At 37.8% G+C, this 18,230-nt stretch overlaps 1 protein-coding gene across 3 annotated transcripts in view; it reads left to right on the top strand.

Moving 5' to 3' along the window:
- LOC125691904 (bifunctional heparan sulfate N-deacetylase/N-sulfotransferase 4) overlaps positions 1-18,230 on the top strand; it is a 158,317-nt gene that overhangs the window by 97,739 nt on the left and 42,348 nt on the right. For all 3 annotated transcript variants that reach the window (XM_048941861.1, XM_048941864.1, XM_048941862.1), the window contains 4 exons: positions 348-435; positions 5,430-5,584; positions 13,386-13,571; positions 15,529-15,657. In XM_048941861.1, the coding sequence (XP_048797818.1) occupies positions 348-435; positions 5,430-5,584; positions 13,386-13,571; positions 15,529-15,657 (558 nt within the window). The remainder of the gene's footprint in view (positions 1-347; positions 436-5,429; positions 5,585-13,385; positions 13,572-15,528; positions 15,658-18,230) is intronic.

An 18,230-nucleotide genomic window follows, 5' to 3' on the forward strand; every position in this document is an offset into this window, starting at 1 on the left:
GAGTTGCTTAGTGATGTAGTGTACACTGACTCAATGACTGGATTCAAGTCCTGCAAGATCACTGCAAATAATATATAGTATTTTGGTCTGTCATGTACTTCAGCACTTAGAATCTACTACTAGCACTGCTAGATCATCAAACTGACGGAGCAAATTAGGCTAACTGTAATAGTTTTAAAAAGAAAAAAAAAGGGGGGAAAAAAAGAATAACCTCAAAATAAAATGTGAAATATTAAACAGGATCTTCTTTATTATATCTCCTCAGCTGGACATGATTTTTTTAAATGAGGAATTCAAAAATTAATACTCATTTTTCTAAATGCATGTTAATTTCTTATTTATTTCAGGCTTTACTAGAGACTCAAAATGTACTGCGCACTCAGGTTGCAAATTTTACCTTCAACCTTGGATTTTCAGGAAAATTTTACCACACAGGTAAGAAAGAACTTCATGTTCTCAGGTAGCTACAGATAAATAGGTGACAGGATTTTAAGCCCAGCTTTAGACATGCCTTTTTTAAATTAAAGCGCTTACTTGGTAGAGGAGTGGGAAATATATGCTCCACCATTTTAGATCCAGGGTCTCATCCGCTGTCCACTGGGGCAAGAATTGCCTATGAATAAAGTTATTAGGAATACATAGATGTCATTGGTGCTTTTCTGAAAGATGTATGATAGTAAACATTAGTGTTGTAAAAGGAGAAAAGGAGCTGCCAAGATCTCTGTAATTCTGCCCAATGCAAGAGAGCAGAGAAGAAATACTAAAGATTTACCAGTATGACAGATATGAAGAAACATACAAGACCAAATAAAAAAAAAAATGCCTCGTAACCTCTGAGGAGGCAGATGTATTTAAATGGGACACATAAGATTTTGTTATGACTAGAAGTTATTTATTTTAAGTGTCTGAAAACTGGGAGGGATGATGAAGGTAGAATCATACAGTTCAGAAGTACATTCTTTTTCCAAGAAAAGAGAAAACAAGATGAAAATAAATTTAATTGAAATCCTGTTACCCCTGTGCTGCATGCAGGAACAAGTTGTATACCCACACCATGCTTCCATGGAAGATTAGGTGCTTTTACATTTCCTTCTTTTTATGACTCCTCTCTCTCTTTTGGTCCACTTCCCTGCTGCACAATGTCCCCTTCCCACCTTTTTCTCCCTCCCTTCCCCTTCATCTTCTTCTCCCTAACATAAAAAGATATATTTAGAGACTCACTGCAACAGAGACATATACTGTCCTTCTTGTACTGCACCTTTCTCATCTTTCAAGACTCCAGAATGCCAATACATTCAGCCACATCTAATGCTTCTTGCCTGAGTGGCACTATGTAGGCTGGGAATCACTTAGAGGAGATGTGAAGGCATTGCAGCAGCAAAATGATGAGAGAACTTTAGAAGCAAGGAATGACACAGTCCTAGCTGCAACAGGTCACGAGGTAGCTGCGTAGTACAGCAGGAAGATGAAGATTCTCTGTCACAGTGCAAGTGCAGCAGTACTCTCCCTTTCATTGCCAGCATGTGAACATGATGCTAGCAAGCTCATCTACCTCTTATGTCTCTATTTCGTCATCAATTAGAAGACTAAAAAGGACCCTGGGAGATAAGGGGATGAAAAATCATTTGAAAGATAAGTAGAGAGAAGGAAACCAAAATTATTCATGTTACTGCTGTTCTCAGGCACCACTAAAAGTCCAAGCTGTTTTCCCCTTGTGCGGACATATAATGCTAGGCAACTGCTGCCCAGGAAACCTTACAGACTAAAGAAATAAGCAGCAGAGTCTGAGAAAAATGAGATGTAGAGAGAGATGGAATTACTTGCCCGGAGTCATATAACAAGCCACTGGCAGATCTGTGATTAGGGAAGAACTTTGGAGACAAACCTTCAGTATTCTGCTCACTTCAGCTTGACCTGCCTGTATAGTTAGCTCTTCTGGAGATTAATTGGACATACACTTAATACAGCAAAATAAACAAAATAGCCCAAGGCTCTGAGCCGCTCTGAAGCAGGATGCTGCTCCATTGCAGTGAAGCTGGTATCAGGCATTTTGGTATCTACCACACAGAAAGAAAATTCAAGGAGGAGAAGAGGTAGAAAAGATTACTTATTAGAAATATTATAAGATGAAGGCAGTGACTGGCAGAAAACATGAAGCTTTCCTACAAAATCACACTTAACCTGCCAAAGCACTTTTTCTGACAATCCCAATTGTCTCCAGATGCTGTTACTATTTCTTAGTGAAGCCAGTTCCTACTAACCGACAGGTTTCATTGCCCAGCTGGTATAACACAGACCAATTTCTGATTCAGTGCTGCTGCCACAGTGAGAGAATACAGGAGTATGTGCATGTTTGCTTGTCCTCCTAGGGATCCCAAGGCATACAAAAATAGCACTAAACTACTTAATGAGCTGAAGCATGCCATTGCCTCCATTAAGGGACGTGCTGCTGTCTATACTCAGTGAAGTATTCAAGTTTTTAAGTGAGCACTTCATTTACAGGTCAGTGGTGGCATTTGTCATATCAGTTTAGAGGAAAGATTCTGAAGTATTCTCTATGCAATATACACTTTATTGACTCATAATAAATAAAACATGGAAAAGTATTCTTTAATTACTGTAAATGTGGCTTGTTTACCCCCAGAAGCTTTTAGTATCAGATACTCAACATGTTTTATTAGTGCACCAAGATTGTTGTACCTTACTGACTTCTTTAATTTGTGATTTTGCTTGCCTTTCCAGAACTAGGATCAGTTTAAATCTACAGGAGGGAGATGATCTTGGGAATGTGTTGCCATATTAAACAGTTAAGCATTTTCATTGAAAGATGCTGCTGACTTCTGTATGACAAATACTGATCCTATCTGGCTTGCTTGCATATCAGTACAACAACTGACATATCTTAACGCCATCATTATTCCCTCCTGTAGCACAGGTATATACCACACTGTAGATGTGAAACTGATAGGAAAAAAAGAAAAAAAAAAAAAAAAGAGTAAAACTACTGGTTATGCAGTTCTAGCAAATATCTTCTGCTTGTTTACACTATGGCAACAGAAATGAAAATACTCTCAGAATTTGCATTTGAAATTTTTAAGATTATTGATCGCAACTTCAAACATTGCTTCAGTCTTGAGCTTGAGACCTCTAAGTTGCTGTAGGTTTAAAATGAAGGTTTATTTATTACATGCAATCAAACACCGAATTATTATCCACCTGTGCAAAGTGCATACTGTCTTTCAAAGCAGATATATGTTCATCTTCTTGATTGTAGGCCTACTGCAGTTTTCAGATTTCAGACTAAAATGAAGATAGAAACTCACACAGAGAACACTGATTACACAAGAATGGAAAACTTCCCAATTTCTTGTTTTGCTTTCAATACTTTAAACAAGATGTTGGGCAAAAAATATTCAAAATATATAAGCACTTTGCAAATATTGCATTAAACTTTTCACTTTTTAAAAATACCTCTATTAGATATTTCATAAAAATCAAACATTCTTTTCGTAGCCTACAAAGAAAATAGTCCTCCAAAAAGTGAAAACTTCACCAAGTGTTAAACTTCAAGCCTTTCTGTTCCAACTCTGACACTTTGTCTGTATAAGCTAGGAAGTTTTATGCTTTATCTTGTTTGATCTTTGCTATGGTAAAATAAATATGTGCAAATTTTGATGAATTGTATTTAAATTTATAAACAAATCACTATAAAATGTGATATAAAATAGTCTATCTAAACAACCATACTTTAATAAGGCAATAAACTATCATTTGGACTAAATTATTTGTACGTCAAATAATCACAGTTCCTTATTATATTTACCCTTTTCTCTTTTTCCTGCTTTCACACAGAAATGTCTATGTTAATTATCTCCCTTCTGATCGCATTTCCCTGGGAGGGTGCAAATGAACAATATATTCCAAGAAACAAGAGAGTAGTCATTAAAAAATGCACCATTGAGAAGTTTTGGATAATGGAGCAGACAGGGCAGCCATCAGTCCCTTTGTCTGAGGAAGAAGTCACCTAAAAACAAGGTTGTTTTCCTCTTTTCCAGAAGTGCTCCCATCAGCGGGAGCAACTTCATGCTTTCTTAGAACTTGCAGAGTGCTACAAAGGAAAATAAATTGATTCAGTGATGCTAGGCAAAAGTTTCAAATAAATGCTCCCTTTGTGTAGTAGCATTCTTCAAAACAGACCTGTAAAAGTGAAAAGTAAAGAGATGCAGTGCATGCACTGAGCAGCTATCTCTGTGTGTCCCTGCTTCATACCACAAAGGTAAACAGAGACATCCATGGAACATTTTGTTTCAATGATTTTTGCAGAAATTGAAAGGCCCATAGAGAGAAAGCAATCCATGTTTGCATCAGTAGACTGATTTGGACAATTATTTCTTTGACCAAAGCTAAATAAAGGCATTTAAATTCAGATGATAAAGGAACAAGACAGGAAAGTGCAATAAACTGAATGTTGTTCAGTAATTTGAGGGTAAAGTTAGTGGAAACGTAACTTTTCCTTCCTAGATTAAAAAAGCACTGGAGACATATGTCTGCATACTGTGGAAGTAGCACTGTATCATTTCTTAGATAGGGGGGTTTGATTTGTTATAAGCATACATGCTTCTGCTTGACGCAGATAATCTTCACTAACATAGGATTTTTTATTCTTTTTACTTAGAGATTGAACATGGCAAGAATAGAATATTGAACCACAGTAAACAACACATAGAACTCTTGTCATTAGTTTTGTCTTTATCACATCTTTGAAACTTTTTTTCATTTTTTACCAGAAAGTATCAGATTTCACTTTGCTGAGGTTCAAGAGGTAGCAGTAAAGAGTAAGTTTTAGCAAGATACTGGTACACAGCACTCTGCAGTGCCACCACACCAGTCTCAGCTGTGCAGTGTCAACCAGGACCAAAGCAGGTGGATACAAGTCATAGAATCATTAAGGTTGGAAAAGACCCCTGTTACCATCCATTCCAACTGTCCACCTACCATCAATATCGCCCACTAAACCATGTTCCTTAGTACCACATCTCCCCATTTCTTGAACACTTTGAGGAATAGTGACTCAACCACCACCATGGGCAGTCCATCCAATCATCATCTTCACAGGGAGCCTGAACTTCTAAAAACCTCTAGCGAATTACATAGAACAGCAATTCACTCTTAAAACTTACACTGTGTTAGAACTACAGTAAATTAACATGGTGTCAGGAATAGAAAGAGAGAACTATCAGCCATCGTATCTCATCTGATTCCTTCTATTTTAGAGACTGTCCGTAGCACAGTGAGAAATCAGAGCCAGACACGAGGTTTTATAGCAGCCTCTATCTTGAAAACAAACAAGAAAACTCCCACCAAAGTAATTATAGACATTTTCTGCTTTACTCTTCTATTCTTTCTTTTTCTTCTTTGATCTTTTGCAGGCACTGAGGAGGAAGATGAAGGTGATGACCTGCTGTTGAGGTCTGTGGATGAGTTTTGGTGGTTTCCCCATATGTGGAGTCACATGCAGCCTCATCTCTTCCACAATGAGTCGTCACTGGTGGAGCAGATGATCCTCAACAAAGAATTTGCACTGGTAAGTAAGAGTTACCAGATGGATCACCTTTGCATATAAATACAGCAAGGAAAGCGTGGCTATATCAGTTGTATTGTACATATGTTTAAATAGTTATAAAAATAAGGTTTCAAGATTGGTAACTCAGCCCTAAAAAAACCACACTGACTCAAACTTGGGCTGAATTTTCCCTTTTTCTCTGGCACAGGCTTACTGGATAGGAAGCAGTCCATCGACCCTGTCTTGCAAGACCACAGGGATCAGAAGCAGGGAATTCTTGGCAGATGTCATTTGTCCTTTTGAGCTTTAGGAAGGGAATAATACACAGGTTATCAGCTCCTTGATGTCTGGTGCAAACAGCTTCAGAAGTGAGGGTGAAAGCTTCAATCAACTTTGTGAAATGTTGTGCATGGTTTGTGAGAAACCTTGAAGCTAATGAGGTAAATAAGTGAAGCTGTGGGACTTCAGAGTGCTTTTTTAGATGACCTGAAAATATGCTTTTTCACATAGCTAAGCTTTTAGTAATGTTTACAGATAACATTTCCTTTTTGCTTTTTTCTGTTGTTAACTTACAAGAGCCATCCTACTAGCACTGCCCAGAGCTCAGAGCACTTACACACAGAGGTCACGTGGAAACCACTTAGAGTCCATTCAGGGTAATTCTACTAAGCAGCATCACAAAAAACAGCTGAAGTCTGAAAATGCTCTCTTTAGAAAAGACACTTGTGTGGACTTTGACAAGGCACAGAAATGCCAAATAACCTGTGCCACTCAGAAGAACAGAGTATGCAGCGAAGCTTTCTCTGCTGCTTAGGGAACACAAAGTTCAGCCCCTCACAGCTCAGAAAGGGCAGCCAGCAGCAAACCCTGCTCCCCATCCCTCACATGAGCCAAGAGGCATCAAGAAGCCAAGCCAAGGCAGATGTCTTAACAAACAGTTGGAAGCAATTTATTCCCTTGTTTATGAAAATATTTTCCTAACAACCTCTAAAGCAAATTCATTAAAAATGGCTTAACCGCTCACTCTCCTCTCTAGATAACCTCCTTCATCTGCTTCTTTGTAGGAAATCAGTGCAGAGGCGTTTTGGATGACTTTTCTCTTCTACAACACAGTGTTACAGTGTCACTCCCGGCATGGCCTGTTCATGCCTTTTGTTTGACCTGGCCTAACAGCCTAAGGAATCTACATATAGTTGAGATTTTAAATGCAAGAACAATTTAAGTAATTCCTATCTCAAGTATGCATTCATCTTCAAAACCTGCAGGAAAATTTTCCTAGTATTTTCAGGTAACATGATGTCTTTTAGATCAAATCACCTTCAGAAATAAAATCTATAATGCAGCTTGAAAACAGAGCTTGTAATAGAATGTTTGCAACTTCAGCTACAGAAAGATCATCAGCTACAGAAAGCCCATCTTCCTATCATCATTGAAGGGTAGAGACTCCTTTGGGTGCCTATAAATAAGAGGCTGATGTCAGGGAAAGGCTGCAGTTATTACAGCTTTATTTCCTGCTAGCATTTGGACAGGGGTTGTACCAACCTCTCAACCTTGAATCGATACGAGCTCTGCAATTTACTTATGAGAACATTTCTTTTCAAAAGGCTTCCTTTGAAGTCCACTCTGGGGTAGAAATTTGTCTTCCTGATATGACAGCTTTCGTGATATTTAACAGAGCTTCCAGCTATGACTCCAGAATAGCCTTGTGTTCTTCTTTCTCATTCTCAGACTCATGTCTTATTTGGGAAAGGAATTCCCTTTTCTACAGTCGCACTTCTTTAAGTCTTCCAAAATGAAAGCGAGTCCTTTTTATTATTCTCTTACTTCACAGCGTGTTTCCAAATTTATATTATAGGTCCAGAACAGTAAACAGTAAATCTGCTTAGTGCTATAAATCTTATTTGTGCTCTATTATCTTTATTTAGAACCATACTCAGGGGAATGCAGCTTGACGTTTATGCCATTTTCTCACACATTTCCTATTTATTGACCGTATCTGCCCACCTCCTGTTTTAACTGTAAGTAAACACTTTGCCAGTTTGTGCAAGGGAAGTTGCAGTAATTATTCAGAAGTACGATCACATTCATTCTTCACCTGATGTATTTCTTTGTTCATTTTTTAAAGATGGTGAGAACAAAATGAATAATTCAAGATGGGAGAGCAAATAATTATATCAGAAAAGAGCAATCAAGGCATCAAATTAACATCCCAAAAAACACCACCACAACAAAAAAATCTCTTCATTAAGACCTGTCAGTTCCTCAGGGCATTTTCATTTTGGAAGAAACATCACACGGACTGGAAACCTGGACCTTAAAGGCTAGATCTAAATCCCTTCACAGTCAGCAGTTTCTTCACGCAAGGAAGCGTGAGGCTCAGGAGTGGTGATGTTCACTGGGAGAAAACGTTTCATAAAAGGAATGTTCTCTGAGTGCTGTGGATTAAAGTCAAGCTTAACAAACATAAGCCAGTTTATCTGAAACACAGTATTTCATGGATATTATCACATGGAGCTATAAATGTACACAAGCACAATTTTTATTGGCTCTTGCATTTACACAGTGTATAATCTTTGGTTTGCAGAAGCTTGAGCATAAATACAGTCTGCTGGATACAGGCAAGAAATGCAGGTGTTACAGCGGCAGCTGGATAAAACACCTTGCTCTGTTCTACACTGGTATGTCTGCACCTCAGAGTGAGGCTCTATAAATAGAGAGGTAACAATTGCAGCCTGCTTCAAACAGGTAAATCACAAATGTAGAAATCAGATAGCTAAATAAATTTGTATAAATACAACTAATTGCTAATTAGGTGCGCAATTACCTTGATTTCACTGTAGATAAGTAAACCTCTGTGAATAAGTAAACCTCTGGGGCTTTATAAAATCAACAGTCTTTAAAGAATTCCCTTTGCCTGTAAACCGCTTGTGAATTAAATGAGAGCACTTTTAATATGAGCACATCTTTCCTCGTTTCTGCAGTTCCACATCTAGACAGCGAGAGGAAGTTGTTTTCTGACATCCTTGACACACACTGTTGCCCCGTAGCCCTGGATCTATCATGAAGTGAAGGAAGTCCTGCTTAACAAAATCCCTGCCCACACGTGCCTGTGCTGCCAGTGCCCATTGTGCCCATCCCTGCCACACCTCTTTCCAAGCACTCACAGCATCCTCAGCTTCACGCTCTAAGAGCAGAGCATAACAGCTATAGGAAACAAACACCTGGTAGGACTCCATGCAGCCTCCCATGTTTCTGCTGTTTCAAAGGACATTTCCCTTGCATGGGGACGAGAGGAAGCCCAAGCCCCGCACACTCCCACTGTTGATGCACCCAGTATGCTCGTGTTTCATTCTTCCCTCACTTTGCACAGACAAAGAGCAAAGTCCTTTTTTTTAGATTTTGGTCTTTATCTCTGTCTGTTATCGTTTTGGGAAGATTTATACCAGAAAGCTTCAACAAGTAGACACCAGAACAAGTGATTTTAACTTCAGTAAAGCAGGTTGCAGACTAACCATAACTTCGCTATTCTAACGTCTTATTATTTATGTATATATGGATAGTATATTTCAAAGCTCAGCTAAAGGAAAATGATATTTATTTGGTTATTAATTTGTTTTGTCAATCATATTTTGTGGGTTGTTTTATTTTCTTCTCCTACCAGAGGATCCCCAAATCCTTTACAGACATTAATGGATTAAGCTTTGCAAACTGATAAGATCTCAGATATTATTATTCTTATGTCTTTATAGGCCAGACAACTGATATAGAGGTAAACAAATCATGTAAGCAGATGTCTCTGCTAGCCCATATTCCAAAAATAAAACAAACCAAGTTCTGCTGATTTTCACTGCCAACCTGTAATCATAAAATATTCTTCCTCTCCCTCTTATACATCCTTATCTTACAAAAACTAGGATATATTTAATCCAAAGCCTGTAGCTTTTTTTTTTTTTTTTTGCCTCGATTTATTTGCTCTCTAATTATTTTCTGCTCTCATTTGTGAACACATACACCCATGTATGGTAGAAAGAGGGCAAAAATTATCATAGGCTGTAAAAACATCACTATGATCTGATATGAAGTGAGATGCACTTTTACAAAACAAATCAATTCAGATCCTCTCTTATATTGCTCCTTGGATTCAATTTCCTGATTATAAGCTAGATTCACATTAGCACTTCTCCTGTGTCTTAACAATAATTTCTTATTTGCTGAATCATTTTTTCTAGCTTGAAAATTTTTAAACATTATTTTAAAAGTTCAGAATTGAACTAAAAGGATGAAGCATATATTCAGTAAAATTATCCAGAAATATAAACAAGATTTTGTGTCCAGGAAGTCTAGAATCATATTTTTATGATTGCTTACAAGTAAGTGTTGAATTCATTTATCAAATTAAAATAAAATTAAAAAAAAAAAAACAAACACAAATAAACTTTAATAAGTATTTTAAACTTGCAAAGTAACATATAATCTCATAGGGAATCTCATCTACCTGCAGCAATATTAAAAATATATCCCAGTACTAAAAGTATGTAAAGCTTATGTAAATCTCAACTTTGGAAGGTAACATCTCATAAAGTACCATATTTTCTCTATCACCTACTGTTGGACAAAGTCAAAACATTTTTGAAAATGTGCCTGAGGTTATATTAACTTCTTCATCTAAGAATTAGTTATAGAAAGTTATATAAAGGTACTCTTGCAGTTCAATTGATTGTATGAGGAAATCCACAGTAGACATAAGATTTGTTGAATTAAAGATCTGGGTTTTCTTATTCCCTCCCCAGTAATGGCCAGTATTATATATTTCTGTAAAATAAATCAATAGTCATTTTTAAAAACCAGATTTACTATTGTCATATAGCATAATTTTAATCCTTATTGTGCTTTAACAAGTAAATGCAGTATTTGTTGCAATCGGGAACTGAGTCTCTCTCAAACAACATTCTGCTAATATAAGTAGCCAATTTTCCTGTCACTGTTTGTTTTGTTGTTGTTGTTGTTTTGTTTTTAAACTAAAATCTCCAGGATCTGCTCACAGAAGAAAACAGAACTCAAACTTATGCTTTGAGAATACACCTAGCCCTGGAACGATGCACTAAGTCTCCATTACCTGTCTTCTGTTTAGCAAACGTAGAATGAATGAATATACATAGTACATGCTGACATGAATACAGCTCATTTCTGTACAAATAGCAAGGTCAAAAGTCTTCACTTGCTTGAAAGAAACTGATAATTATGAGAGGAAAGGAGCCACAGCAGATTACTTCAGCTTTTCAAACCACTCATAGAAGCACCTGTCCTGCACATGGCTCTCTTAAGGCTGTGTAGATGAGCCAGGCTGCACTGGCAGGACTGAGCATTTCCAGTTCCTATTTTGGATTCCTGTCCCAGCTCAAGCATGCTCAAGAATGTAATACTGTTCTTCGTAGTGCCAAAAAGGTCAAGAAATTTTCCAAACTATGCACATCTACAAAGTCTTGAATGTAGAAATAAGGAAACTGTTCCTTAGAGCAAAGAGTGTACTCACTAATGGCACCTCCCATCTTGCCTGACAACTTGGAGCAAGTCCTTCTTGGATTCAGTATTTGCTTCTCCTTTAGCACATCAATTCTCAAACTAAATTAAATTTAATAACAAAAATACGAAAAACAAAATAAAAGAAATCACTAAAATAGGACATCTAATGTTTAATTTACCCAAGTAAATTGAACATGGAACTAGTCACATATGATTACGTCTTGCTTATATCTTTTAAAAATCATATTGGGTGTCTGAGTGACATGTACTTAAATGATGAACTGCATAGTATGCAGGTCTATTCAGAGGTTAATTATCTTCTTATATTGAGAACTTGCAAAGTGGTGCCTTATTTTATTTGTGAATGGTAGATTACCGTTTTGAGGTTCTGTTACTATAGCAATACCAGCTGCAAATAGTAAGTAGATAAACAGGGTTTTGCCTGTATTCATCCAGATACCTCCTTTCAGACACATTCACAGTAGCAGTCATTAGCTAGATCAAGACACTTGTGCTTTACATTTGTGTCTGTGAACTTCCTAGCAGGTTTTGGTGAAGTTTTGTTATTGCACATTGTAATTCAGTACATCTGACTGTGAGCATCACAGACTGTTCAGACATTCTGTTAATAAATAGTGAGATTTTTCAAAAACCCTTAGACATAACCTATTCCTTTATTCATGTTCAAAGAAAAGAGAAGAGTGACACTTGTAACTGTACTTCTATTCATCATTAAACTGACTCATGCTTTTCAGGTATATAACATTAATAACTGAAAGCCACACTTTTCCATCAGTAAATTGCAAAAGAGTGTGTTTGGTGTTCTTTTTATACATTCTCCCCACCTCCCCCAAGATCAGCAGGTAACTAAAATATTTGTTAGTAAGAAACAGATAATTTTAAGTGGATGCATTAAATGGTGTTTCTCAAGTTCCCAGTTGGTTTATTTTTTTTTCATTGAACCAAAAGCCTTTCGTTGCAAAGTACTTAAAGATGCCCTACAGAACCTGCCACTCCCAGAAGTAATCAACAGTTATTAGATAATATGGGCAAGATGAAGGGCAAGCACACCAGCTCAGATTTTAACAGTTTTCATCTGTATCAATTATATATGAACAGAAAATAGCTGATGTGGCAGCTCTCTCAGCAGGAGAAGCAAGTGCTTTTATTGACACCTAGGGAAGAAGAGAAGTTGAGAAACTGGGGCCATGGGCACTGTCCCACATCACATGGCACTGGGAGCAAAAGAGATGCAGTAAACATTCAGAGCATAGAAAAAGATCCCCTGGAGATCTCCCATGGGAGTTAAAAAGGACTTAGAAATTGAAGGGGTTGAAAATGAATGTGAGGATAAGGAAGTAGAGGCAGAACATAGCCTTTCTTCCTGGCAGTAGTTGGTGACAAAATGCTGGGTACATTTCTTTACATCACTCAGCCCAACAAAGCTAATCACTCAGTCAAACCACATGCATTCTTAAAAACACCCCAGTCTACAGAAAAGGGGCCCCATCAGATAATCCCACCAGATGAGTTTTTCGGATAGACCACATGAGGTCATGGATGCAATTAGTAGCAGAACAAAGGCAAGAAATCTTCAGGAGTAAAGGAACATGCTCCACACGTTAGTACACTTAACACTCTAGCTCCTTAATTCCGTCTACCTGCATATAAACACCTCATTGTTCCTTCAGGAGATATTTTCAATATAGCCTACAGATTATATTCATGAAAATGCACGTAATTCCTTAGAAAAACAGAATAAATATTTATGAAACAGAAAACATGTCTTTCAGTCCAGATTTTTTGCTACTACCCTAATACTTTGGGAAACATAAGTATATTCAGAAGCTATAGAGGACATATGCTTATTTTTTTGTTTGTTTTGTATCAGCAAGACATCTTGCTATTTATTATTCAAGTAATGGGAAAGAACAAGCCACAAATGTCACAGCAACAAGTTTTTCTGCTATTTGATAATTTACAAGATTCTTTAAACGGAACCAAACAGAACATATATTATAAAGCATGCAACATCTAATGAACAGGCAGATAAACCTGTTCTCTACACAACAGTAACACAGTGTAATCCAAGAGGATTATTTATCACTCTACAGACATCAAACTAATTCCAGCTCCCTCCACCTCTCCCCTGTTTTTAGCATGTGCTACATACAAATAGATACAAGGCTGTGCAAGGACAACAGCTTCTCCAAAGCTGTTATCCACAGGAGAAAATCTTTGAAGAATTACGTGTTCTTTTTCTGCTCCTAAATATATCCTTCTCTCTGCTGTGTCGCAGGAGCATGGCATACCAACTGACATGGGGTACGCAGTGGCTCCACACCACTCTGGAGTCTACCCAGTCCACATCCAGCTGTATGAGGCCTGGAAGAAGGTCTGGCATATCCGAGTGACCAGCACAGAAGAATACCCACACCTGAAGCCTGCACGGTACAGACGGGGCTTCATCCACAATGGCATCATGGTACACTGCATTTCCATGCTTCATAGCAATATTACTTTAAGTGATTCAAAAGTCTGCTATTTTTACCAAATGTTACAAGTTTTACAGCAATCATTAAAATTCTCTGTGATCGAGGATTTGTAAAGATGCCAAAAGAGTGCATTTGTTATGCAATTTTAAAAAGTCACACAAACTCAGGCAACTGTTAATGTAATCTTCAGAAACTAAGTGCATTTGTAACCCAATCTACTACCAACCATCAATCAAAATATAAATGCATATTTTGAAATTCATTAAACTGCTTAAGATCTATGTTTCAAGGTCTGCTTCGTGTCAGTGTATGAAAGGATTAGAAACTCAACACTAGAGAAAACGAGCATGTAGAAGTAATCTTCTCTGGCACTTCTCTAAGGCTAAAGTTTCTTTCTGAGCTGTGCTCCTGAATCTTCTGGACTGGACACATGCTTGATTCTTCTACACCCCACATTTGGGTGAGAAGGGAGAGGGCTCTTCACATGCATATTTCACCTGTTTGAAAGGCAGGAAATTGTGTAAAATTATTTGACCCATCCTCCCAGCAAGCAGCTTGGAGGAAAAAAGTTTGAATGGACAAGACTGTGAGACTGAAATAGGCAACTGCAAAACTTACATCTGTATAACCTAAGTTAGAAATACATTTTTCAAAGCTGGGTCCTTAACCATAGAAAAGCCCTAACAGATGCAAATATTGCCTACACATGTAAAATCTTATTTAGGAGATCAACATTCTGACAAAGGAAACATGGCATCATAGAATCATTAAGGTTGGAAAAGACCTCTAAGATTATCCAGCCCAATTGTCCGCCTACCACCAATACTGCCCACTAAACCATGTCCTTAAGTACCACTTCTCCACATTTCTTTAACACCTTCAGGGATGGTAACTCCACTGCTTCTCTATGCAGCCTGTTCCCAACCACCCTTATGGAGTAGTTTTTCCTAACATCCAAACTGAAATTCCCTGGCACAGCTTGATGCCATTCCTTCAATATGTCTCAATCAAAACCAACAAGTTACTGCACAAAGTCCAATTATGATTGGCATAGACTTGAATTCAGCAATGCGTTTACACATTAAAATGCTTCACTGATCTCAAGGTTTATTTGTCTTTTAACTGAGTAGAAAAATGAAAGCACTGACTGCAGGGAAACAAAAGGCCTTCCCCAGGTGAATCATGTCTCTGCATATGTTAGGCAGTATCTATAAACTCTGACATTTGTTGTCTTTACTCAGTGCACCAGAGCCTTTTGATTTTAACTAGGTAGCAATGTAACTAAAACATCTGACTTTCCAAGATCAGTTTACTTCCCACATCTGCTAGCTTGCAAGTTTCTGACATGCAGCCTCCTGATTAATGATGGAATGGAGGCCTGACCTCAGATCACTCTCACGTGCATGCTCCACCGGTCCTGGAAAGGTCTGACAGAGAGGAGAAGGGTTCACTGTGATTTTCGGACACTATGTAATATATGATACGTTATGTTAAACTGAGGAAAATCTGAAACTCATTTGAGGTCCACAGCCTTGAATAACAACTCATTTCAGTGTCCCTATAACATTAATTACCTGCAATAGTGAAGACGGCCAGGAAGCATTATTTATCCTTTAATAAACTAACCTTGCCAAAGGAAGAAATATTTAGCTTTTTGGGTTTTTTTTCTCTTCCAAACACCAGGAAACAAGCCCTTAATTATTACTGGATAAGCTGGCTAAAGCAGTCTGCATGTGTGATGCAGCTTTGCATCTGGAAATCATATCTGCAGGAATTTGCTTACAGTGAGAGTGCAGAAGGTACACTACAGTCTATAAACACACTGGGTTACAGAGTCTGAAAGGTCTGCAGCTTTGTTCAAGCTGCTGGAAGTATTACAGTGAATATGTTAGAGTGAGTTTGCAGAAATAAGTTAATATTACAATGGTGCTGTCATTTTGTTCTCAGGTGCTCCCTCGACAGACCTGTGGCCTTTTCACTCATACTATTTTTTACAAGGAATATCCAGGGGGTCCTCAAGAGCTGGACAAAAGTATCCGAGGAGGTGAACTTTTCCTCACCATTCTCCTGAATCCTGTAGGTACCCTTCTTTTGCTACTTTGCTACTTTTGGACACACCGAGTAATGGCAAGGGGGGCAGTAATGGGAAGAAGGGAAAGGTATTACTTTCCTTTGATCTACATTGGGAAATTTAAAAGAAGATTACTTGATCAGAGGGAATATACATTTTAAGATGAACGAAGCAAAAAGCAACAGAAATTAGCAAAAAAAAAAAAAAAAAATTCTGATGGTATGCAGCAAATGCATTCCTGTCATTTTCAAGCTTTTTCTCACCCTGAAGCTGAGTCCTTGTAAGAGAAAAGGACATTGCCATATCTAACCAATATTGAAAGAAAACAGCGAGGGTAGAGAGAGCTGAGTGACCTTATTCTGCTTTCCTTTCTGTTTCCCTAATCATGGTTCTGCACACTCCTAAGAGAACTTGTTGGAAACTCCTGGGCTCAGGGCTGATATCATTCCCTTACCACCACTTCTTAAAAATAGGTCCTGCATAGCTAAAAAAATACCCTCAGGCACTATATAGCCTTCTAATGCCTACACATCACCTAGCAGTTATAGAAAAAAGATGAAATTGGCTGAACATTACTAATGAGGCAAGCGCATACAGGTAAGAAAGTAATAATTTCACAAAATCCTTACAGAATAGCACCAGGAACAGTATTATCCAAGAATATGTTGTGTTCAGTTCTGCACCTTTTCTTTGTCAAAGTTTACACAAACCATAACCCAATGCATATGTATGTATATGTATATGTGAACAAACAATCTACATACACATGGTTTGATCACAAGCATCATATTCTTTAGGATGATTTGCATAGCTATTGACCAATTTTGTCTCTCAATAAAACAGTCTGAACTGTTTCATGCTAAAATGCATGTGCTCCCACAGTTGAAACAACACAATGTATGTAGGTACACAGATACGATCGTGCTTATCAAGGAGGAAAGCTATATGACTGCAAGTGCTGCTTTTTGAAGTAAACAGCCTGGTGCCATTTGAGACAGTAGCTTAGAGGTTAGAGGAAGAAGGACAAAAAAACATACAAATTATTTTTTGCTGTTGTCCTCCTTTCCACCTGTTCCACTCAAACAAGGTATTCTACTCACAAGACAAATGACTTGTGTCTTGGTAGGTGGCCTAATTTTCAGTGGTTTTCAATTGTGGTACGCATTGACTTTTTTGTAGAGGTACAGAAACTTCATTTGAAGCTAGTTCTCAAATCCAGGTCACTTTTATAGAGACCTAAGTATAGAATTTGGTATTCTATAATTAGATGATTGTGTGTGAAAATTTTGGCTGGGGAACTAAGTTAGTGCCTGAGTCAAAGCAATTCAGTGATCATAAAGAAAATGAACATGTCTATTAGGAGCTTTTCTATATCATACGTGACAGCTACTTTAGAATACTAATTTGAAAATAAAAAGGCTGTTTTTTATCCTGTTTACCTCTCTGACATGCTTTTCTCCCCATAGCTTATTTAGTTTAACCTGGCTTGGGATGCTGCTGAAATTTATTGTGAGTTTTCACATACTTGGATACTGTGCTATCTTTGACTTAACTGAAGTGTTCCCCAGATTTAAACAGGTGAGCACTCAGCAGCAGTGTATGCCCTCCTCCCAAGAAGAGGGATGCTCAGAACATCCTCATTTCTTCCATCAATTGCCTATTCTACATCCAAGTTTTTGAGTATGCTCAGGCCACCCTGATTTCTTCAACATTTTCATCTTTTCCTTAAATTACAAAATACTTCTTGCACCCTCCAATTTTTCAATAGACTTCAAGAAGTATCACTTCTTGAACATTACATCTTGAACAGGATGAAACCAGATAGGCTTATCCCAACACTTATGATAGTCTCCTCACTGTGTTCTTCTGGAATTTCTGAGCTGCTTCTGAGCAGGACCAACCTCACACGTGCTAAAGCATCTCCTTCCTTCTAGCAGGAGGCTCCCCCCAACTGGTCTTTTTCCAGGAACAACCAAATCTCTCCCTAAAGGAGTTCACAGCCAAGCAGGCATACTAAATGTCCCACTTGTTACACTGCACACAACAGAAAACTCAAGAAAAACAGCTCTACCCTTTGCTTATTAATGGTAGGAGGTTTCAGAGGTGATGCAGCAGCAAAGATGAGACTTTTCCTAGGGAGGTGGTATGTAATGGTGTGTGAAGCATTCCAGATTTAACTGTGCAACAGTGATGTTCACAAACAGAGTTAAACAGACTTCTTCCAAAAAATAAAAAATAAAAAGGGAGAGGAGTAAGGTGTTATTTGATTTTTTTTTTCTCAGTACTTGAGCTTGTTTTGACCAAACTATGTTCCAATAACTTGAGATCGCAATATATATTATTGGGTGGCATTTCAAAAGAACAGCTTTATATCTATACTGTTAATGTTTGATTTTTCCCCCCTCTACTTTTATGATTTTCTATCTCTACCTCATCAAAACCGATATTTTATTGAGCTGAGCCACACAAGTGAAATACTGACATGCACTTCCCTAACTCTGAGTTAAGTATGAATCTACTCCAATATAGTGCTTATTCAGACAGGAAGAAATATAATTTAATCATGTGTGAGCTGAAG

Source organism: Lagopus muta, chromosome 4 (assembly GCF_023343835.1).
Source record: "Lagopus muta isolate bLagMut1 chromosome 4, bLagMut1 primary, whole genome shotgun sequence".
Taxonomy (NCBI): Eukaryota; Metazoa; Chordata; class Aves; order Galliformes; family Phasianidae; genus Lagopus; species Lagopus muta.